We start from the raw sequence: 24,166 nt of genomic DNA on the forward strand, positions 1-24,166 counted from the left end.
GCCAAGCACAATCACTAATGCATCTTTTCATAGATGTAACATATGCCAAATTCACCATAAGCTCCTTACTATAAGCAATATTCTTTCTTTGCATTGGTAGATCATTCAGCGGTTCGTCCGCCATACTTTTTACGAAATATTACATCATATTCATTTAGTTTATTATTAAGGCTTTAGCAGTTGTAAATCGCAAAAAACAGAGAGAAAATTAAAATAAAATAAAAACGCTGAACTCAAACTTTTTCATTAAAGTAAATTTAAGTCAAATATACATTTTCTTCATTTTGCTTATTTTTTCCCCAAGGGAGGGGTTTAACCCCTAAAACCCTCCCCTTGGACACGGCGCTGGGTCTTGTCGTTGATTGAAGACAGAGCAAAAGCACGTTCACGAGCACGAGTGAATCAAAACAGCGAATGACGAACGTTCTTCGGTTTTCCTCCAAAAAAAAAGAAAAAATTCCTGCCTTTTCCAAATTACTTATTTAACTAAATACGTCATAAAGCTATTTTGTTACGGGTTGGTTACTGGTGGGAAAGCGGGAAACTTTGCAAAAAGTAAAGAAAGAAAACACAGCTGTGCCATTGTGCCGATGGCTTCGATCTGGACCCCCCACAGATCTGTCTGCTCCCTTAGGCTCCCTTCTAGATAAGGAAGGGCAATATAATTGTTCGTCAAGAAAAGTGACCATTCGAAGAGGTCGAATTACGTCGAGTTACATCCCATTTAATAAAAGTCGTACTTGCCTTAAAAACACCGACTCGGGCATAATCTCACAAATGACGACTGGGATATTTTGAGGACTGATATAATGCTGCGACAAATAACGACTGGTTATCGTTTGTTTGGGAGGGGGGGGGGTCTAACCCCCTCTAGACACGTTCTTGGCCAGGCCCTGAGCTATAAATTTTGGGCCCCCCTGCATCAAAATCTGTAGGGCCCTTCTCTAGAGGTCAGCAGTGTATATTTGTAATGTTAATAAGCCTTAGTGCTAGTTTTTTTTTTTCTTTTTTTAAAATTTTTCCTTCAATTTCTTGGGCCGTTGGGCCCTTTACGGAGGTGGGCCCCCCGCACTGCGGGATCTGCGGGGCAGATCCGGGCCTGTTCTTGGCTATTCCAATTAAAGCAAATATCTTCGTGATCAATAGTGTTTTTTTTTTTTTTTTGAACAAGATGAATATTCTTTATTCAGCCGAGTAGTAAGTGGTCGAGTGTACGGAGTACTCGGCCAAAAAACTGCTTGGAACGGGAAAAATCATTCTAGCAAGACTAACTGCATTTTATCGGAAAGTACTAAATAGTTTTGTGGAGTATTTAAAAACATACTATTTTGTACTGAAATTCTGGGAAGAATGAGGAAAATCCTAACTCCTGGGGAAATCTAAACAAAGGCACCTGAAGCCTGGGGCCCCTTAAGACTCAGGGGGCCCTATCTCTATTGGGAGCAATGAGCAATCATCCCGCGCCTAAAATCCATGATTATCTATCAATTTCCATGAGTTTTGAGGATTTATCATGGAAAACCATAATTTTGAGGATGTGACACTTGGCAGCTCCGAGGCCCCCTGCTTTACTGGAGGCCCCAGCTATCGCCTCATGCGCCTATGCGGTGATCCGCCACTGGGAAGGAGTAGGTGTTATTCAATTTCCCGGGTCCCCTCCGAGAGATTTTTCTGTATCCGCCCCTGGTTCTACTGCACCAACTTTCTAATGATAAAACGCATATTTAAAACCTTCAAGTAATTTGTAACTCAGAAGGTCTATATGGGGGAAAAAAAGAAATTACTCTCAAAAATAGTCGAAAATTTCTTCAAAACATCTTTTTACTAATATTCGGTTTAATAATAATAATAATAAATGTTTTACTACGGTAAAATTCAACATTTTTGTATGTATATTATCAGTTACATAAGTTACGATCAAACATTCGTTGATAAAAAGATACTTTTCAATGAGCGAAACTCTGCATTTTTCTACTGTTGAGATAGGGAGAAAGTTGCGGGACGACACAAAATGGCGGACGCTGGAGCGTGTCGCCACTTAAGAGACGGATCGAGGGCTTTAGTGTTAGTGGCATAACCAAGTCCTGCACTGTAAAAAAATTCTGAAACGTTACTGAGTATTTCCGTGTAACGTTTCGGTATTTCTATGGTTTTTATCCACTTTCCGGAAAAATTAAGTATACTAGTCAAAAAGTTTCCTGAATTGCTACAAGTCGCACGAATGCAGACTTCTCACTGTCGTAAAAAATATTTTTGCTCCCAGTTTAAAGATAACATGAGCGTATTTATAAAGTGTATCCTCTTCCGTTCGATTGCGGTCGGTCCAGACTGATAAGGCGTCCCAAGGGAGCAAATCAGTCTACGAACTACGTAGCTTTGCAAGAATTGCAGGTGGGTAAAATTCTTGATACTTACTTGCAATTCTGTCTTAGCTTTGGCCATGTTTGCAATACTGCTTTTGGAGCTTTCCTCGAAACGCAGTAAGGTGCCAAACTATTATAGTATACCCACCGAAGTTTATTCGAAGATTCCACAGATACGATTGGTTTTAAACGGGAAGAGTTCTGAATATTTTAGGAAGTTTTCAGGATAATTTCAGTAAGGTTACTGAATTTTAGCGGAAAACGTTCCTGGTTTTTATAAGATATGTTACTGGAAAAAATTGAGCATATCAGCTGCCTATTATTTTCCAGGAACGTTTCTGAATCGTTTTTACAGTGTGATTACCCAAAAGGGTCGGGAAGCTTGAGCTTCCCTCAGAATGTTTAAGGTGCCAAAATATCACTGTAAAACCTTACTAAACAATTCCAGTTTTTACTCTTAACTGCGTTTTTTAAGGAGATTGCAAACATTTGAACTGGCTAAACAAAAATGTTCGAAAGAATTAAATGTACTTTTGTGACATTTAATTTCATTTGTGAAGTGTCAAATATGATTCAAAATGTTACTACAAAAATTTGCTCAGAATTCAAGTGCAACGTGTGTAATAAACAAAATTTCTGTCTGTCAGTTGGTAAGGTGAAATAAACTTAACTCTGAATTCTGCTGGGCCACTTAGCAATAGTCAGTGTTGTATCAATGCGCATAGAATCCTTGTAAAAATTCCCCAAACAAAAAGTGGGGGGCCCCAAAATGAGACTGAACTTCCCCTAATTTCAGAGGTTAATCAGGCCCTGGGCATAACTATTTTCCAATCTTAAAAACCGTGAATAAAATATAATTAAACAATGCAAATCGGCACAACTTTGCAGGGAACAGCATACACTTGTTTCGGGCCGGGCTCGATCAATCCGTCCCTAAAAATAGGAATGGACGTATCTCAAAAAAAAAAAAAAAAAAATCGATAAATGAGTTATGACCACCACAGAAATGTCCAAAGTCGATTTTATAATACAGTAAAACCTGTGAAGTTGACCACCTCTCTAAGTTGACCGCTTTTTTTAGGCACGGAATTTAGCCCTTATCATATAAATCAACCTCTGTAAGTTGACCACCTGTTTAAGTTGACCACTAAAGTAGCGTACCACAAATCTTCAACTTACAAAGTTTTCACTGTATGACCAATGGTCGTATCTCTACAATAAATTGTAAAAAAATTAGTCCCTCACACTGGTGGCGGTTCTCAAGCGATACACTGTAAACTGGAAATCTTTAAATAGGTTTTCTTCAAAATGCTTAATTGTGAGAAACGCCCATTAGTCTTTTTAGGGGCGAATCCAAAGGGTTGTCCAGTAGGGTGGTTCAAAAAAAAAAGCGATTTTTTCTTTTATTTCGGATTCACGTTACCTCTCAAAAGTGTCAGTTAGGTACCCTGAATTGCGGAAAAATAATTTAAAATTTTCAAGTTGACATCTTCTCTTCGCGCATGAGGCTGAAAGTTAAAAAAAATACGCTAAAAATTGAATTTTTCAAAGAATAATAAAATTAGTTTTTTGTATTTTTTTATTATGCAACAGCCATAAACTGCCAGTATATAGCTTAGTTTGAGCCTAAAAAATATTTAATAGGTTTTACATAAGATCTTTAGTTAGCACATATGCCTTAGATTGGGCAGGAGATTTTAGCCCAATTTAAGGCGTATGCGCAAATGAAAGAACTTATGTAAAAGCTATAAAATATTTTTTTTTTTAGGTTCAAACTACGCTGTATACTGTCCATTTATGGCTGTTGGGTTACAAAAATATTTAAAAAAAAACTTATTATTTTTTGAAAAATTCAATTTTTAGCATAATTTTTCAAACTTTCAGCCTCATACACGAATAGAAGATGTCAATTTAGAATTTTTTAATTATTTTTCCCCAATTGAGGATACCTAACTGACACTTTTGAGAGGTAACGCGAATCTGAAATAAAAAAATCGATTTTTTTGAACCATCCTATTTGTCCAGGTCCTGGTAAAATGTCCTGTAAGGTCCCGGTAGTGCCCCTCTTGCGAGAAAATCCAAAAATTTTAAGTAGTTAGTTCAAAAAAGTTGAGAAAGAAGAAAATTTACCCTTTGGTGCTTTGAAATTATGGTGCCCACGTCCATGGATCTGCTGGACCATGCATTAATCAGGTCCTGGTTTCGGAATTACACGGAACCCACCACTTTTTTTTATTGCAATAAGCTCTGGGCCTGATTATCGCACAGGCCTACTAGGCCTGGGCCTGGGGCCTCCTCTTCCTAAGGGGCCCCAAATTACTTAAAGAATTATGCATAGCATTACAACTATACAAAAAATACACACATTTTTAAAATAATAGCCTTCAGAGGGCTTCCAAATTATTGTGGGCCTTGGGCCTCACTTTTTAGTTAGTCGGGCCTTGAATAACCTTATGGGTGCAAATAGATCCAAAAAAAAGCCCAGCATGTTTCCTGCAACTTTATGACAATACTTAGACTTCATGCTAACGGATTGAGAGATGGTGGAGAAAGGGACCCTTCAGCTACGAAGCAGTTACTTAACCGATATTAAATTGCGTGCCAAAGTTACCATTGTCTCACTACACAATATTGTGTTTACTGATCGCCCCGTGCAAAACTGAAGTCTTCGTTCGAAAAAACGGAGCGAAGTGCCATTTCGTTGTGAATGCACAACACCGGTTATTTCCAAATTTTTAACTTTGGCACTTACATCCCTTTACTTCCTACTGCTTTGGCTCAAAGAAGAAATCTGGTCTTTTAAAGTATTGTGTGAATCTGAAGCTGAATCCTCAGCGGATTAAGGCGCAAACCTCAGTCTTAATGGCAGTATTTGTGATTGACATGACGTAACGGAGATCCACAACTGTATTATGCAAACTGTCAACCCGCCGTATTGTAGACTTGATCTGTGCAGCTTTCGGCGACGCACAATGCACTAGTCTTTTGATTACAAGTATGTACAAAATAGCTTTCTTACGTTTTTCAGATACTGCAGCTTTACTAGTTAGCAATCCTCTATCTGGAATAGACATGAACGATTGAGAGGTAGTAGAACTCTCCTTAAATATGAAATTACCTTCATACTGGTAGCCAATATTAATTGAGCACACCAGCGAGAGCCCGCAAGCATGATGCGGCTCACCTCTTGAAGTTAGGGCAATTACTTGGACAATCAGCTGTAAGTTATGGGCCCAACCGGGGACTGAAACAGAACTAACTACAAGCACATACCAAACAGCTCGTTTATAGCATACATATATTCTTTTTTAGATATAACTAGCAAAAATACCCGGCGCTGCCTGGGTCAGTAAAAATTATGAGAAACAATCGTTACTTGCCCTTTTCTGTTTTAAGCGAAAGAATTTAAAACAAACATTTTTGACGTGATTAAAAATCGAGCTTCTTCCTTACTCATTAAACTAAAATAGCAATAAGTATAAAGAACAAAATAGTATTCAATTAGAAACGAAAGCACAACATTTAAGCGATTGTTTGAAATCGTGCTAAAAGAAAAATTAATGGAAGTTTTTGTGCGGTTTATGGATTTGCTAATTTAGTTGTTGAATTATTTTACACAGTATTTTTTTTTTTTTTTAAGTATCTTGATTGGCGATATTTTGTTTATATGGTGAAAGCTGAGAAACATTATTACGTAGTCATTGGGCTCAAAAACAGCGACAGTGGAGAAAACTGCCAAATGCATCAGCTACTGAAGTCTTTCTGAAAAAATTCTGGCGATATTTCTGCTGGTTGGTTGGATATAGTGAGCAAATGTCCAATCAGCATAAATAATAATAATTAACCATTAATTACATAAGTTCCATTTAAAAGTAAAATGATCAGTCAAATCCATTTATTTTTAGCCAGTCTTGTGGAAAAATGTTACTTTAAGATTTGATTTGAGAAAAGCCTCAAAAAGTCAGACGAAACACAAAAATATTCAACAATACAACAATTCTTGGGAGTTGAGATGACACACTAAATAATGACTTGGGTTGATGAAAGCCTTCGAACAGGGAACAAAAAAGCTCATAACTCGTTTTTTATACAACTTAGAAACTTCGAACAGGTGCTATTTTCAGCAGAAAAATTGGCGCTTTCGATGGACATATAATGTTAATATGTGCACGTTTTTTTCCAACTCCATATTGGGGTATTTATGCGAAAATTGGAATGAAAAGGGAACTATCAATCGGATTTTTTTCGAACTGGTCTATAAACCTTCCTGGTACCAAACTGAACAAACGGTGGAATTTTCAGCCAAATCTGCCGGGTAGTTTCTGAGATCTTAGGGAACAAATTTACCAAGCTCCATTTTTATATATATAGACTAGCAAAAATACCCGGCGTTACCTGGGTTAGCAATAATTATCAGAAACAATCGTTACTTGCATTTGTTTTCTGTTTTAAGTGAAATAACTTAAAACACACCTTTTTGTCGTGACTTAAAATCTAGCTTCTTCCTTACTCATAAAACTAAAGTAGCAGTAAGTAAAAAGAGCAAAATAGTATTCATTTAGAAACGAAAACACAAAATTTAAGCGTATACAAATTTGAAGTATTTCCGAATTATGAAGTTAAACTTCACATGTATAAAAAGATTTATCAGTTAAGATTTATTTATTTTTTACATTGAGTCTTAGCTTCTCTGTATGTCTATTGAAGAACGAACTGTTTAAAAAAAAATGTAGCCGCGCGCCCGTGATCCCCTTAAACTTGCTTTAATAGTTATTTTGGAAAATCTCAATTATTGTGGGTTCTAGGTGCGATTTAAAACATTACCGAATTTGCGGGAATCGTTGCCTACCTTGGATAATGCTCCCCCTCCTCACTTTGTAAAACGGTATGTTACTGATTTTTGTTAAAGAGATATTGTCGCCATATGCTAAAATACTTTTGGTCACCATAAAATGGCGCTAAACAATTTCATCCGTAATGCTTCCAAAATAAGTAGTAAAATTTGGCGATGGTTTGAATTTGTGCACAAAGTCACATTAATGGAAGTTTTTGTGCTGTAAATGGATTTGCCTAATTTAGTTGCTGGGTTATTTTACAGTAAAAAAGGATTCTTTGATTGTGACGATATTTTGTTCACATGGTGAAAGCTGACAAACATTATTACGTAGTCTGACTTCAAAAACCGTGACAGTTGAAAAAACTGCCAAATGCATTCGCTACTGAAATCTTTCTGCATAAATTTTGGCGAGGTTTCTGCTGTCAGATTGGATAATGATTAAAAAATCCAATCAGCACAAATAATAAAAAAAAACCCATTAATTACACTAAAGTTCCGTTTAAATGGAAAATAATCAACGAAATCTATAGTTATTATTAGCCAATCTTGGGGAAAAAACGTTACTTTAAGATTTGACTTGAGAAAAGCCTCAAATAGTCAGACGAAACACAAAAACATTCAACAATTCTAACTATGAACTGGGAGTTGAGATGCTACACTAAATAATGAATTGGGTTGAGGAAAACCTTCGAACATGGAACAAAAAAAGCCCATAACTCGTTTTTCATACAACTTAGAACTTTCTAACAGATGCCATCTTCAGCAGAAAAATAAGCGCTTTCGATGGACACATAATTTTAAGATGTGCACGTATTTTTTAACCGTCATATTGGGGCATTTAAGCGAAAATTTGGACAAATTAGAATAAAAAAGGAACTATCAATCGGATTTTTATCGAACTGGTCTACAAACCTCCCCAGTACCAAAAAGAACAAACGGTGAAAGTTTCAGCCAAATCTGCCAGGTAGTTTCTGAGATCTTAGGGAACAAATTTACCAAAGTCCATTTATATATATATAGATTAGCGTGTGGTAGGAATCAAATTGTCAATATCGGAAACTATTTTGCACATATTTTATTTTGTGGCTTCAATGATAAAACTAGTTGCTAAAATTAGCCCCCATTGCAGCACAGTGGTAAAGGTTTAATGTTTACTATCTATCATGTATCTTCTTTCACTCTCTGCTTATGTACGTCGGATATTTATGTATTCCAGCTTCTTTTCCGTCCCGAATGGGCAGCTCATGGCCCCGCTCCATCAGCAGCGACTTCCACAGCATGGGTCATGTCATCCACGAGAGTGAGCATGCGCAAGTGGCGGTCACGCAGCTGAACGGAAGTGACGTTGACAGCACTACCGCGAACAGTCCACCACCTCCAGTCGACGAAACTGAGAGGAGCCCAGAAAGAGGATGTGCAGCAGGTACATTGTCTCCTTTTGGGAATGATATTTTTAGAACTTTTTTTCTTCCGAATGCAGTCATTGGCAAGCTAGAGATTATGTTATGAGTCTTTGCATTTCGCTGTTTTTTTTTTCTTTGGTACTTCTGTATATAGGGTAGATTTTTGAGGAAATATCATCAGATATTTTGAACCGGCTTATCAATGAGAATGATAATAAGAAGCGATAACGCCCGATGCGACCATCGCGAGGTCCTCTGCTAAACACTTTTTCATTACCCCCTAGCAGTCAAACTTTACAATTGTAACCATTGGCTAAAATCATTGTAGCTATTTGGAGGTTCGTAAAGAGCAAGGAGACCCTTGGCCGCAACGTAGGTGGCCTATTCAGTTATCAGGCACTGAGTAGACACCGATAAAAATTGTAAATCTTAATAACCAGGAACTTTTAGGGTTCTGACAAATTATTTCTCAAGAGTTTAAGTAAAATTCAGTGTAACATAACTTCTGAAAGATCCGTTTTTTTTAAAATAGAACTAGTTGCCAAGGTATTTTTTAGTCGTCCGGATGACCTGGCACCCGGGATTGTTCGGATCCTGGTTGCTCCAGACGCATTTTTTTTTTTTGCACGTGATCTTGTTTCCACTGCCTCTAAACAGTTTCTAACGGAACAATCCGAACGATTCACCTGGGCAGCAACACGGCTCGTCGACCAGCCTGCAATTTTCAGGCCGATGATCAAAACTCTCTCTACTCGCTTAACTGTGTGTGTGAGAAACGCTTTTTAACTCGTCTACCTGGCATCCATCACTTATTAAGGTTCTTCGACAATCCCGACGTAATCGTAACATTTATGAATCTTAACTTATGCACTGGTTTATATAGCCTCTTTTCCCCTATTTCACCGATAGTGTAGGGTAAACGGTCATGCGCATCGACACCAAACTTATATGCATATCAGGTGCCACTCTTTTTATATGCAAAATTTCATGATTGTACCTTTCTTTTTTCTTGGGGCGCTATTTTCAATGTTCCTGAGTGTATTTCCAGCAATGTGAAAGTCATAAGACACCTGTAGCAGCTCCTGTTTTCGTGGTAGTTCGAATGGAGCAGTCTGCTACCGCAAAAATCTCTGAAACAGTTCTGAAGAGAACGTCACTAAGAGGTTCCTTACTTCATTTTTGGAATTAAGTTGAATTCACAAAGGTGTTTTGGGGCTTTACTTGCACTGTAAAAAATGTGTAAAGTTACCTAACGTTACACGAATTCTGAAGTGTGTAGCATCATTGTTTTTAAAACTTAAACTGTACCTTGCACTATGATTTCAGTAGAATTCAAAGCACATGCGTAGAGATCGGTATCGGCGCTGTGCATGTGCAGGTAAACTCTTATTAGCAAACATATACTGACCTAGGTAGCCTAGCGCTTAAAGCTCTTGTTTTACGAGTCTTTGAGATTCGAGTTCTGCGTTCGGGCACCACTCAGGTCGATTCCTCTCTTAATGCAATAAAAATGTCTTGTTTGTATATTAAAATAAATAAATATTGCATGTTAAAACAATTGGTGTATATTGGTTGTTAAAAAACATGAACTTGATAAATAGTTCAAGAAAATCAGATAAAAGCTTAATTTTTGGCAATGTGTAACCTTTCAAGCAGTTCCTCTCTAAGCATACAGAAAATTCTGGTGTACGCTTACGCAGAAATGAATGAGACGTTACTCTATAAATCAATTACCACGATAACCTTCTACAAGCGATGTGTAACTTTGCACCAGTTATATTAGTTCAGTTACTCGAGAATGGTGGAGGCAGCTATGCTGTCACCGATTTTATGGAGTAAAGTTACCCAAAAATTTTTAGTGTGGTTCCTAAACTTTGTTCCTTTGACTTGATTCCTCCTTAATTCATTTCAGAACTGTTGCAGAGATTCTCGCAAAAGTAGACTTCTCCATTAGAAGCACTAACAGTTCTACATCGTTGAAAACGAGTTTCACACAATACTGGTGACTATATTGTAGGACCGTAAAACTAGGTGCACATGTATCAATTTTGAACTGGATGTTAATAAACAGCTGCCACTCTCAAAGGCGGATACAAACTACCATTTTTAGGAATGGATCAGGCTAAAGAACTACTCTCCACCCCTCCATGAGTGAACCAACGATTTCGGGCCCGAAAAAATGCTGAAACTGCTTGGGTGTCAATAAAAAGCATCAAATCGTCCAAGAATAAAGCACCTAATAGGGCATAAACGTTACAAATTAATTTCACAATCAATGAAAAGAAATAGTATTTTAAATATTTCAAATATTTACAATAAAAACAATAAATGAATTGAAAAGACTACTGAAATCGTTTATATTTTATTCATAAAGTGTTGGAACGCTATGTGAACGGCAGCTATTGTCGGCGGTTTCGGGGCGGGGGGAGGGGATGATCCTCCCCTTGTATCGGACCCTGGCCACTCTTAAAGTTCCATTGTCCTTTACTTGGTCCCTTGTCCTTGTTCCCTCTTAAAATTCTCTCCCTTGTCGTTGTTTCACGGAATAAAAACTATGATAGTTCCTATGTTTTCTTTTTTTTTTTTTGGAATCATGATTGATGGTTCATAATTGAATTTTATTGATAAAAAATTGGTAAAATGTGAAGCAATCAGTTGATTCTTAATCATTTTTGTTAAGACTTAAAATTAAAATCCAGACCCAAACTTGAAGAGGGGGGGGGGGGAGCTTAAATTCTTCCTACTCTAATAAGTCCATGAAAAACTGAGTTAAAACTTTCTTGATTTTATAGCTAAATGTAAATACACAAAGGGCTACTTTTTTAGAGGGTAATTTTTGTGAAATTTTCTGATTTTTCTTTGCTTTAGAATGTTCTCGATTTTATTAAATCTGTACATGTTTCTTCACTGCACGCATTGACAGTTAATACGGGAAAAACAAAACAGTTGCGCAGAGTAGAGCAATAGTTTTCAGACTTTATGCTATAATGCCTCCATTTTTTAAAAAAATCATTACATGTTCTATTTTTGTATTTCATAAAATAGTATCAAAGCTGAGTAATCTGTATTTAAATTAAATCAAATGTGTACTCATATTTAGCTAAACTTGTTACTAAATTTAAACGTTGTGTGCCAAAATCTCTTCTTCCCTAACTTTGTGCTTGCCTGTGCCTCCTAGTTTAAAATTTTTTTAGCACATAAAAACTATGTCGTCTACTTCCCCCCCCCCAAATGGTTTCAAAATTTAAAGCAATAACACCTTCTCTTCTTTTTTTTTTGTCATTGCGTGCCCCCCCCCCCCCTGTGTAACCTGTCAAGGTCAAAGACATAAGAATTTGATTTTGCTTTGGTTCCGAAGCTTCTGAAGGAAATGCCACTTCGTGGCATTCCCTTCAGAAGCTTCGGAAGCCATGCTCACTTAGTGGTATTCCCTTCGGAACTGCTCTAGAGATTCTGGAGTAGATCGCTCCATTCGAACTACCAACAGAACAGTTGCTGCTACAGGTGTCAACTTCCACTTTGTTGGAAAAAGGTTGTACCCACTGCTGGCGACCATATTGATGGACAGTAAACCTTTCTGGCACGATATTACTTTTGTATTGAGTGTAAATAAGGTGTTGCCCATTAAAGTTCCAACCTTGAATGAGTTTTAATCTCGTAAAGTGTGAATATGGAAATAAATTTATAGCTCTCCTTGGCTGCAAAAGGCATTGATATGTTGCACTACGACAAAAAAAAAAAAAAAAAAAGTGACACGAGTCAAAATTTTGGAAAAACGTACTAATTAAAAATTTAAAATCTAAATTCAATGTTCTTACTTACCACAAAATTCACAAAAAGTTAGCTTACATAACTGGTGCGTGGTGGCGTAAAAATGATTTAATCAATTGTGACCATCTTTAACGTTTCATAATTTAGAAGAAAAACTTTCGATCTTCAAGTATGCATTATTACACTCACTTGTCAATGAATTAGGAACCCAGGATCAATATTTCATCGGACCACCTTTTGCACGGATAAGTACTCTGATACGTTTGGGCACATGGTCTACAAGCTTCTGGAATGCATTTACATCCAGAGTATACCATGCATTGGCTATACAGCTTTATAGATCTTCTAAATGAGATGGAAGAGGAGAGTGCTCTCTTTCGGATGCGTCTTTATACCATATCCCACACATTTTCTATGGATTTAAGATCCAGGTTGCGCCAGGGAAGGTGTTGGAAGTCAGACTGATGCTGAGGGAACCAATCTTCAACACTTCTGGCACGAAGTATAGTTGCGTTATCGTTCATGAAGTATCCATCGCCATCAGGGCAAAAATGCAACATTGCAGGTTGCAGTTGATCTTGCAGTACATCTAGATATCTCATGGCTGTTTATTTACCCTCGGAAAAAACACCAGAGCACCACTTCCATACCAGCAGAATAGTAACCACGTCATAACAAAAAATTTGCATACTGCATTCCCTAGCACGCATTCAAATGCAAATCTTAAAGGTTTCTAATCCATTGGCCAGTGAGTGTAATTTAGACGAGAAAAACTAACCAGTAAACATCACATCATAATGAGGAGATAACATTTCCGGACTTATTGGCCGTGGTCTAATTGGAGTAAAAATTCCAGACGTTTCGGCTTGCTTTGCTGCAGCCATCACGGCCAATAAGCCCGGAAATGTTATCTACTCATATTGACGCCGGCCGTGAAAGCCTTAAACAGTATTTATCACATCATAATGTTTTTGAGCGTATTGTAATAGTATTTTAGATCAAATCATTAAACTCTGCTATTGCCTTGTACCTTAATTTTCACAAATTGTTTTTTTTTTTTTTTTGAGTTGTGTCACTTTTTTTGCTGGAATGTTGCTGGAATGCGATGCGCTTTCTTTTTTCTTTTTTTTTTCGAAATGCTGAGTTAAGTACTATTTAAATCATGCCAAGATTATCACTATTAAAGTGTTGAGATCAATTCTGAATACGATTTATCTGGTACAATAAAAGTCATGCAACATACATACATGACGGTCTCAATGATCAATGATCATTATTAAAGGGCCTGTCCATAAATGATGTCACCTTTTAAACATATTTTCCGCCCCTTTATCGCAAAATGACACATTTTAACTTGCACCCTCCCCTCTCCTTGCCACATTTCTCGCTATATTACATACACATATTGGTATTAAAAAAAAAAAAAAAAAATGTGACATCACATTTTTTGTTGTCCCCTTCCCTCCTCCTCTTTGTCATTGAATAACCTTCCCTCTCAAAGCGTGACATCATTCGTAGACGATCGCGACGCAGATCTACAATACAAATGAGTCTAGATTTTTATTTATTTATTTTTTGTGAAATCGAAATATACTGTACCTGTCACAGTAAGCCAACAAACAATTTTTTCTGGCGTTTATTGTAGAATTATCATGGAGAAAATTTATACTTAAGTTAAATGTTATTTGTTTCATTTACTCACTCAATCATCTTTATACATAAAGGGCTAATCTCTGTCCGGATGTCCGGGGTAAACTTCAAAACTACTTGAGGGATTTTAACCATTTTTTCACCATAGATGGCTACATTATCAGGGAACAACTTTGGCTATAATTTATTAATTAAAAACGTAGTTTAAAAAAGTTATGTTGGAAAACAGTAAATTTCATGTAATTTCCCCATGTTATGATTAAACATAGAGTAAAGAAATACACATAGAGAGGCCACGTCTATGGTAAAAAGGAGATAAAATTAAAGCCGGAATTATGGGATACATACGGTGCAATGATGGGCGGGGTTATGACAACGTGATCGCTTCGTGAGTATAGTTTTCACCAATCTCGCAAAGAGACCGTATAAAGTAGCTGGTGGATTGGTTTGCATTTTAATTCATGTTTTAATGCAATTTCAAAAACGTGCTTCATAAACTTGCAACAATATCTAAGTTTAAATTAACAACCAATTGAGATTCAGTAATAGAATGTTTTGAATCAAGATGTATCTTAAAATACTTGGGATACAGCGGTGCAACTTCCGGCTTCAATTTCTTAGTATAGCAGAGCCTCTCTTTGTAATTTCTTTAATCTATGTGATTAAATATAAAACACATTGTTACAAAAATTCGTTGCCTAACAACAGCATAATTAAAAGTAATCATAATGAAAATTTTGAATCAATACTTCTCCGGAGCAAACATGAGTTTAAAGTCATTTAAACATTTGGAAACTCTACTTTTCGCACCCTGAGGGAAACATAGTAGACAGGTTTTTTTTCTTTTTGTGTGTGTATGTGTGTACTAACTAATTAAATGAAGCAAGCGCACGGCTTTTTTAGTGATCTTTGCTTTTGTTAGTTCATATTTTGGAAATTCTTCAAATTTTTATATGCTTAAATTCGTGCTTTCGTTTCTAAATGAATATTCGTTGGTTCTTTATACTTATTGCTATTTTACTTTTATGGGTAAGGAAGAAGTTCGATATTTAATCACGTCAATGCGGTGTGTTTTGAGTTCTTTCAGCTAAAACAGAAAACGAAAGAAAGTAGCGATTGTTTCTTATATTTATTACTGACCCAGGCAACGCCGGGTATTTTTGCTAATTTAATATGAATTACTTACGTTTTCATTTATTAATTAATTCATTTACATTCCTTCATTTAGTAATTCACCTATTCATTTATTCATTCACTTATTTTCTTTTTCTTTCATTCTTTTATTCTCTCATTTATTTTTCTTCATATTTTAATTGATTTAATCATTTAATTATTTGTTTATTGTTTCATTATATATTTTCATTTATGCATTTAACTTTTTATTTACAGATTTTTTTGGTCAAAAATATATTTTACAATCGAAAAGAAAATATTTCATTGGAAAAATATTTTATTTTTCACTTTGCCCCTCGAAAAAAAAGTTAACTTTTTCCACTTTTTTTTATTTTTTTTATTTTTTTTTAAGGCTAAAATTTACTGCCGAAAAGGAAAAATACTGTTTCAAAGCAAGTTTTATTATAAAATAGAAATGTTCTTTATTCATGTACTGTAATTTTCAAAACAAACTTCCGATTTGTTCACTTTCAAAAAATTCAGTCATCTTAACCATTTCACTTTGCCCTACATTCCCTTACAAGGTTTCATCCAAATTAAATAATATGAGAAATTGTGACTTCATCTTTCAGTTATGATTTTTTTTTCGCTCTCTACTGTAATGGTGCATTGTATTTGATCAAATCAAGATGAATGCAGAAAAAATTAGTAGGGTAACACCCCCAGTAATTTGCAGGTCACCAGTGTTTGGCACATCTAACAAAAATTTACTAAAATAAGATTTGTAGCCAATCTTTTAAAAGTAGAAGGCTATACATCAACTGAATGTAAATTTACATTAAAGATTACAACTTACATTCATGTTACTAAATGGTAGCAATGCATAGGAAAGAGAAACAAATGTGGATCGCGTCAAATCAGTCATTTTTGTTGCAAAAGCTTCTTCTCTGGCTTAAGGGAAGCATGCGCATCAACCCATTAAAATCTGACTTAAAATATATTTAAAATTTTGGTTGTCAAAAGTTTTGTTTAGTTGAAAGGTGTTACTTTCAGTGGGCAGAAGTAAAATTTCGTCTCTCTGGGATTTTGAAGTAATGAGGGATGCCATTTACTGGTGCTTCAGTTTTGCTAATTTCCAGTAATTGGCACATGAGCCTATATTCACTAATGTGTTGTGCAATATGTCACTAGTTTGATTTCTGATACTTTTGCAGCAACAATATTATATGGGTTCTACTATTAATTTGAAGCCTACATAATATACTGCTAAATTTTTAAGAGACACAATAAAAAACAAATATGTTTGGCCATCAGTCAGATATTGCGATGTAGAGAATCGTTTTATTTTATGGTCTTTTAGAATCATCAGGTTAATGTCCTTTTTTTTGTGGAATCATCTATATTTCGTAAAATCAAAACTGCATACCGACTAATGAAACAGCAATGATCTCGATATTTTTTTCCCATTTTTATTTTAACACGATAACACTCCAAATTTACTTTTATTTCTCTAAAATTTTTCTTCAACATCAAGATGTGTGATTTAACATTACTTTATGTAAAATTACCTACATTGAATGAACATTAATTATACTTCTTATGATGATGAAATTTGTATGTAATCTAAAAATGAAAAATAAAGTGATTTTCCAGTTCTATTAACATGTGCCAATTACTGGATCTCAAGGTGTCATACACTGGGCTATCAGGTGCCAATTACTGGTTATTTCGGTAACTTTTTATACACATATTTTTATAAAAAAATCAGTTCAAATATTTTTGCTTTCAGTGAACTAAGTAGATGCACAGATGTGCATTCTTTGATACAAAAATATTTTCAAGTGAATATTTTTTTCTAAGTAATGAAAACTGAGGTAAGGTTAAGGACAAACTCTTAAAATGCCAATTACTGGAGTTGTTACCCTATACTACACTATTCAGCTGGAAGAGGGATAGAAAAAAAATAGCTGACATTTAATCTTTTTATTCCGTTAAGATTCATTCTTCTTATCATTTTATTTTAAATACGCATTTTATTCTATCAACACTGGAGGTTCTTTTTGTTTAGAGAGGTATAGTTTTCCCAACATTAACATAATTTGTATTATATTTCATACATTCGTGACGATTCTATTTTTTAAATTCAATATAAAACTAGGGTTAAGTGTAGTTACCACAAGCACATACATGACTTTCTTTTCCCGTTACTTTAGGAACATTCTGCACTCCTAAAAGAGAACAGCATTTAATATTTGGAATAGGGGAACTCTGTTATTACGTCATTCAGGATCCAGAATATTTGTAACGTAAAAACCAAGTGTTATTATAAGCGATCGTCATTACATGGATGAATGAAGGAAATGAAATTTCTTGATGCAATAACAGAATCGTCACTAAAAACGATGTCACTCACCGTAACCAACTTTTGGCACAGACTTTTAATCAAAAGACAGTAAATTAATAAAAAGCCTACAAATTAACAAAAAATAAAAGTTTAAAGACAAATATTTATTCGAAAACTAGCAGATTTTGTTTTGTTTTTTAACTTCTCGTTTAACCCTTCGTTTTGAAAACCCATATATTTTGTTTTCTCGATACACAAAAAGAAGAAAGAAAGGAAGAAAAATAGAAAGATCTTATTCAATCGCTATGAGCTTGTTATAAACTTGCAAAATAGGCTCTTACACGATTTTGCTCGTAGGGTTGTTAGATTGAAAGCAACGCTATTACAGCGAGAGACTTCACTGCAATAGGAGTGTTAAGGTTAGAAAGTGTAATTTACAGGCATGTTTTTCTAGCAACCTGCGGATAATTTGGCAACCAAAGGGTGAAATAGAATTTTACGCGGTGTAAAATAAGCACCTGAATTGGGTCATTGTTCAATAATAAACCAAGATTATTTAAATTTACGAGAATCAAATACCTAATATATATTCATTAATAATTGATTTAAAAAAAGATAATAAACTTGGAGCTCGACTTAGAGTATGCACTGGTCGAAAAAAAAAAAACTATTTTAAAAATTGTTACAGTCGATCCCGATTTAGCAGATTCATCGGGACCGAAACTTTTGTACTTTAAATCGGGATTATTCGTAATATCGGGGTGTCAAAAAAAATTGCACGGATCTAAAAGCCCTAATAAGCAACTGCGCACAAATATCCAAAAGAAGAAAATTTACACTTTTTGTTCAGCATTCCACGAATTATTACACACTAATTAAATTTTAAATTTTAAAGTACTGATTATTATAGATCAGCGGTTCCCAACCGGTGGTTAGCGAACCCTTGGGGGTTCGCGAGAGGTTTTTAGGGGGTTCGCGCAAAAAATACTGTAATGGCGGAGTTTTAACATGCCTGTTTGTGATGAAGTTTTATGCTCAAGCAGTTTCAAGCAAACCTGTTTGTGATGAAGTTTTTTGCTCAAGCAGTTTCAAGCAAATGTTACTCATTTTTTATTCATTTGTCTCTCGCACATTTGATACTCTTAGCTTGAAAATATTTGCATACTTCCTGATATATTTTACATTCAAATACATTAGTCTGTCATTGCAAAGTGCCGGTTTTAGCGCTTCCATTGACAATGATAGGTGATAGCTCTGAAACCACGATGAAAAAGCTTTACTTATGAATACAATGTCCTCAGATGAAAGAATTTGAAAGCGTTCGTTTCCTCAGAAGTTTTTGATTGGAAAGATTGATTAAAATCGATGAAAACATTACATGGAGCATGAAACAGGTACGAGAGTCTAAAATATTTTGATATTTAGTTTTTTTACCATTTGAGTCCGACGAAGAGCTACCGATCTTGTGTTGTGTCAAAAATGCATAGAAGTGTGATCATGCTGTTGTTTGTTGCTATAATTTTCTCATTACACTTTATTGTCGAAAAAGGAAAAGAATGGCTAGCAACGCAAAAATACCACAGGAAGCATGAAAAATTAATTACTATAGAAAATTTTCATGGATGAAAGTTCGGCAATGTGAGGTTTACACAGTAAAAAAAAAAAAAAAATCAACGGTATTTAACCATGCAACTTAATTTGCGCTATATATAAATAAGGAATTTATGAAATTTGTGTAGAAATTTTCTCTTGCTAAAAATTACATATTGCGTAAATATTGGAGTAAATGTGTACAGTGAAAATAGACGCTTCTATTATTTTTCAATATGCGCATTTTACTCCGCACTTATAGTATAATTACGAGAAAATTCTTCAGCAATCAAACGATTAATGTAAGCAGTAAATCTCTATCAAGCACTTAGGCTCGTAGTCCTTTTCAAGAAGACTTAAACCAAGATCTTTCTCATTTTACTGTAAGAAAAAAAGTTAATTTAGTTAATCTGATGAAAGTTCCCTGAAAGGTAGGCCCTATTAGTAGGGGAGATAGCGACAGTTTTTAATACATTATTTATATAAGGCCAGAATTTTTTTAAATATTAGATTAGTTTACTCAAAAAACGAAAACGCGAGTCTACCAAAAAGTTATCGTTGCAATAATTAATAAAAAATTTTGCAATATGTTGCAAAAACTTGTGAAATTGTCTTATATATATAAGGCTGAAACTCGGTAATATTATTGATTACGTATAAACATAACGAAAAATATATGTCTACCGCGTCCGAAGCGTTGCCGTGCCGTGTCTACCACCCACGCAAGGTGCGAAAAAATCAGTCAATTTTGACTTAAATATATAAGCCTAATTTTTTTTAAAATAATTGTTTTTATAATGTATAAAATATAAAAACAAAAGTCTACCAGTTGTGTTATGTTGCAGAGGCATGATAGACGCCACGGAATGTCGACCTCGTACCTCTATGTACCGTTTATCGGGCCGCTAGCACTCGCTCGAAAAAGTTTGCTTGTCGTCGCGAAATTTCAATAAATAATGCTGATTTATTTTTTAATAAATAGTTTAAATCCTGTTTTTATTAACATTTTTAGTCTACCGTGACTAAGAGGTTGCTTAGTCTTTGGTAGACGTTGCTTAAATTATAAAGTAGTTGGAAAAGTATGATTATTTTATCTTTTCATTGTTTATAAATGGAAATTTTTCAATTATTATTTTTTTTTATGATTACAATTTTCTATCATATTTAAATTGATAGTCATACTTTTGTTACATTATTCATATGTATATATATATATATATTTTCTTTAAAAATATTTTGAATCACCACCTTTTCAAATACATTTCGTAAATGGGGAAGTAAAGCTGTTTACTCATCTACTGCGAAGAAAGGAGAGGGGAAGGACACGCTTTCAATAACCTTGGATCTGGGGCCTGGGCCTGAGTAAGGGTGTAAGGCCCCTATAGTGGAGGAGCCGACGTATCCGCCATTTTGGAGCAAACTTGATCCAGTGCTTCGCGGCGATAGCATTGCTGCTGATGTTTATATTTCTTTAGCATATGTTAAATTGGGTCAGCAGATAATAGCCATCTGCAGAACTGAAAAATCTGCCTTACTGCATTTACTGGAAAATAAGAGATTTTTAAAAAAAATAACAAGCACTTTTCATAATGCACTCAAAAGGACAAAATAACTTTTCTGGGTCAGAAAGGACAATTTAAGTGTTCAGGTAGTTTTTAATTCTTTGAAGAAAAAGATTTCACAAACGAAGAAAAGTGCGCTCAAGTCATTTTAAACCAAACTTTCCCATTAAGAAAAAAAAAAAAAAAAATGCGTGTTTCAACACTCAAATTTATGATTGAAAGCTAGATAATGGTAAAACATTCTCTACACTGACTAGAACCGCACTTTTTTTCGTTTGTGGTGTCATTTTCTTGGAAATTTTTGAAAACTACAGGAATTCTTAAATTGTCCTTTATGACCCAGAAAAGTTATTTTGTCCTTTTGAGTGCATTACGAAAAGTGCTTATTATTTTTTAAAAAAATCTGTTATTTTCCAGTAAATGCAGTAAGGCAGATTTTTCAGTTCTGCAGATGGCTATTATCTGTCGACTCAATTTAACATATGCTAAAGAAATATAAACATCAGCAGCAATGCTATCGCCGCGAAGCACTGGATCAAGTTTGCTCCAAAATGGCGGATACGTCGGCTCCTCCACTATAGGGGCCTTACACCCTTACTCAGGCCCAGGCCCCAGATCCAAGGTTATTAAAGGCGTGTCCTTCCCCTCTCCTTTCTTCGCAGCAGATGAATAAACAGCTTTACTTCCCCATTTACGAAATGTATTTGAAAAAGTGGTGATTCAAAATATTTTTGAAGGAAAAAAAAAATATATATATATATATATGTATATATATATATATATGAATAATGTAACAAAAGTATGACTATCAATTTAAATATGATAGAAAATTGTAATCATAAAAAAAAATAATAATTGAAAAATTTCCATTTATAAACAATGAAAAGATAAAATAATCATACTTTTCCAACTACTTTATAATTTAAGCAATGTCTACAAAAGCCTAAGCAACCTCTTAGTCACGGTAGACTAAAAATGTTAATAAAAACAGGATTTAAACTATTTATTAAAAAATAAATCAGCATTATTTATTGAAATTTCGCGACGACAAGCAAACTTTTTCGAGCGAGTGCTAGCGACCCGATAAACGGTACATAGAGGTACGAGGTCGACATTCCGTGGCGTCTATCATGCCTTTGCAACATAACACTACTGGTAGACTTTTGTTTTTATATTTTATACATTATAAACAATTATTTAAAAAAAATTCAGGCTTATATATTTAAGTCAAAATTGACTGATTTTTTCGCACCTTGCGTGGGTGGTAGACACGGCACGGAAACGCTTCGGACGCGGTAGACATATATTTTTCGTTATGTTTATACGTAATCAATAATATTACCGAGTTTCAGCCTTATATATATAAGACAATTTCACAAGTTTTTGAAACATATTGCAAAATTTTTTGTTAATTATTGCAACGATAACTTTTTGGTAGACTCGCGTTTTCTTCTTTTAAGTAAACTAATCTAATATTCAAAAAAATTTTGACCTTATATATATTGTCGTAAAATTTCGGTCGCTATTTCCCCTACTATATAGATCATTCTTTAATTGACTTCTGATTTAGTGATAATAGAGATAAATGTACGCCTAGGGTCAAAAAAATTTCACCCAAATTTAGAACCACTATGTTCCACAAATATCCCATTTTCATAATTGTTTCAAAGTTGATTGAAGCTCAACACAGAATAGTCACTCTGTTTATTTTTTGGTGAATTTGTTTTGCATTCATTTTTTAGCGATCATTTTAGTTCATAGCAATATTTGTAATTCTTTATTTTGCAAGTATGTTATCGTTCTTGTTATAAACTATGTAGCAGCATCAAACTAAAAAAAAAATCTCTCAAACTTTATTATCTATGTGTATTTGTGTGCGTGTGCGTTTTATTTATTTATTTATTTTATTTTTTTTGCTTTTTACTGATTACCTAGTACTCTAGGGGTTCGCCAACTTATTTTGGAGTTTGGAAGGGGTTCGCAAGGGGGAAAAGGTTGGGAACCGCTGTTATAGATGATTGACAAGACCCTTGATACTTGACCCGAAATAGTTCTCTTTCGATTTTATGGAGAGAAGAAAATACTGTATCATTTACAGCCTGATGCATGAAGCATGAGATACGTTTTTAATTTACAGGTCATGTAAGCATTTGAAAAAGTAAGTTTTAATGGGAGTTTCATCATCGCTAGCTGCATCAGAATCGCTATTCATTGGTTGTCAGCTAGCCTTTCAGAAATTGCAGATTACATTAAGTTCTTTTTCTGCTTCAGACAATATAGATATGTCATTTGGAAAACAATCCAACAATTCCAGACTCAAATTAACAAAAAAAAATTTTTTTTTCGGATGTTCAAATGATTCGTTAGATCGGGGTTTATTATTCGTTAAATTGGGGTTTTTGCCTTCATTTTGTCGGGGGAAAATAAAAACTCGCTAAAACGCGAAATTCGTTAGAGGTTCGTTATATCGGGGTCCGACTATATAGTAACTAAGCAACATCATAATACGAACCATCTCATTGACTTATACTAGATTCATAACAAATTTCTGAGAATCAGGTGTGTCTTTATCTGTATGATTGAAAACAATGTTAATTTTATGAATTTATTTTCGTAATTTAAAGGGAAAAAAAAGCATTAGCAAATTTATTTTTAGAAGAAATATTTTTTCCCCGTGGAATGAAGGGGGGTTAAAAAAAAACTTTTTTTTTCAGCTAGAGTCCAGTCCACCCCCTATTTTTTTTTTTTTTTTTTTTTTTTTTTTTTTAAGACTTACTAATAGTATCATGCTGTAAAAGTTTTAGCTTCTTACTCAAATTTTAAAAGGATGCTTAATGACCCCTCAATTTAACATTAGCCGTAGCAGAGAAAATGTCACAAATGTAAGAAGCATTTAATTTCCCCAGCCTTTTTTTTTTTGTAAATAACTATTTTATTGCAATGTATATATGAGTAACACTCGTGTATATTATAATATGTAGCATTGATTTTTCAGTTCAGTGTATTTTTTGAACCCTCCTCCCCTTACATATGAAGTCTGGGGGAGGGGTTGAGCACCCTCTTTCAGTTGAAATTGGACGCTAAAAAATTTTCTAGTATATTACTATCTACAAGTCTAAACGTATTGAGGGGTGTCCTGTTATCTAGGAGAAATTTTTTTACATGTATTTTTGAACCACACTAGGGGGGGGGAGGAGCTGACTGCTAATATCTTATCCACTAAATACAGTATTAATGTAGGTAAAATAAGGTTGGGCACTGATTTAGACTACTAGAGACTTGCAATATCGTTCTTTTCAATGATCCCTTCATCAAGGAATAGTTTTTTTTTTCTCTCTCACGTTATACTGAACTCGCTCATTTGAATGTCTTCATTCATCTAAAAAAATTACTTAGTATTTAAAAAGTGATACTCTGCGAGAGTTACTTACGCACATTGAGAATTTTTCATTAATTTATTAATATTTCTTGAAGGAAAAGCAACTAAAATTACCTCACGCTAAGAAAATATGCCAATAAAATTTAATCAAAAA

The 24,166-nt window shown here is 34.6% G+C and overlaps 1 protein-coding gene across 1 annotated transcript in view; it reads left to right on the forward strand.

Annotated features, from left to right (window-relative positions):
• The window catches only part of LOC129225178 (ets DNA-binding protein pokkuri-like), a 111,093-nt gene that overhangs the window by 72,394 nt on the left and 14,533 nt on the right, over positions 1-24,166 (forward strand). The window contains exon 5 of the mRNA XM_054859740.1: positions 8,417-8,623. Coding sequence (XP_054715715.1) covers positions 8,417-8,623 — 207 coding nt within the window. The remainder of the gene's footprint in view (positions 1-8,416; positions 8,624-24,166) is intronic.

The sequence above is a fragment of the Uloborus diversus genome, chromosome 6, assembly GCF_026930045.1.
Source record: "Uloborus diversus isolate 005 chromosome 6, Udiv.v.3.1, whole genome shotgun sequence".
NCBI classification, from domain to species: Eukaryota; Metazoa; Arthropoda; class Arachnida; order Araneae; family Uloboridae; genus Uloborus; species Uloborus diversus.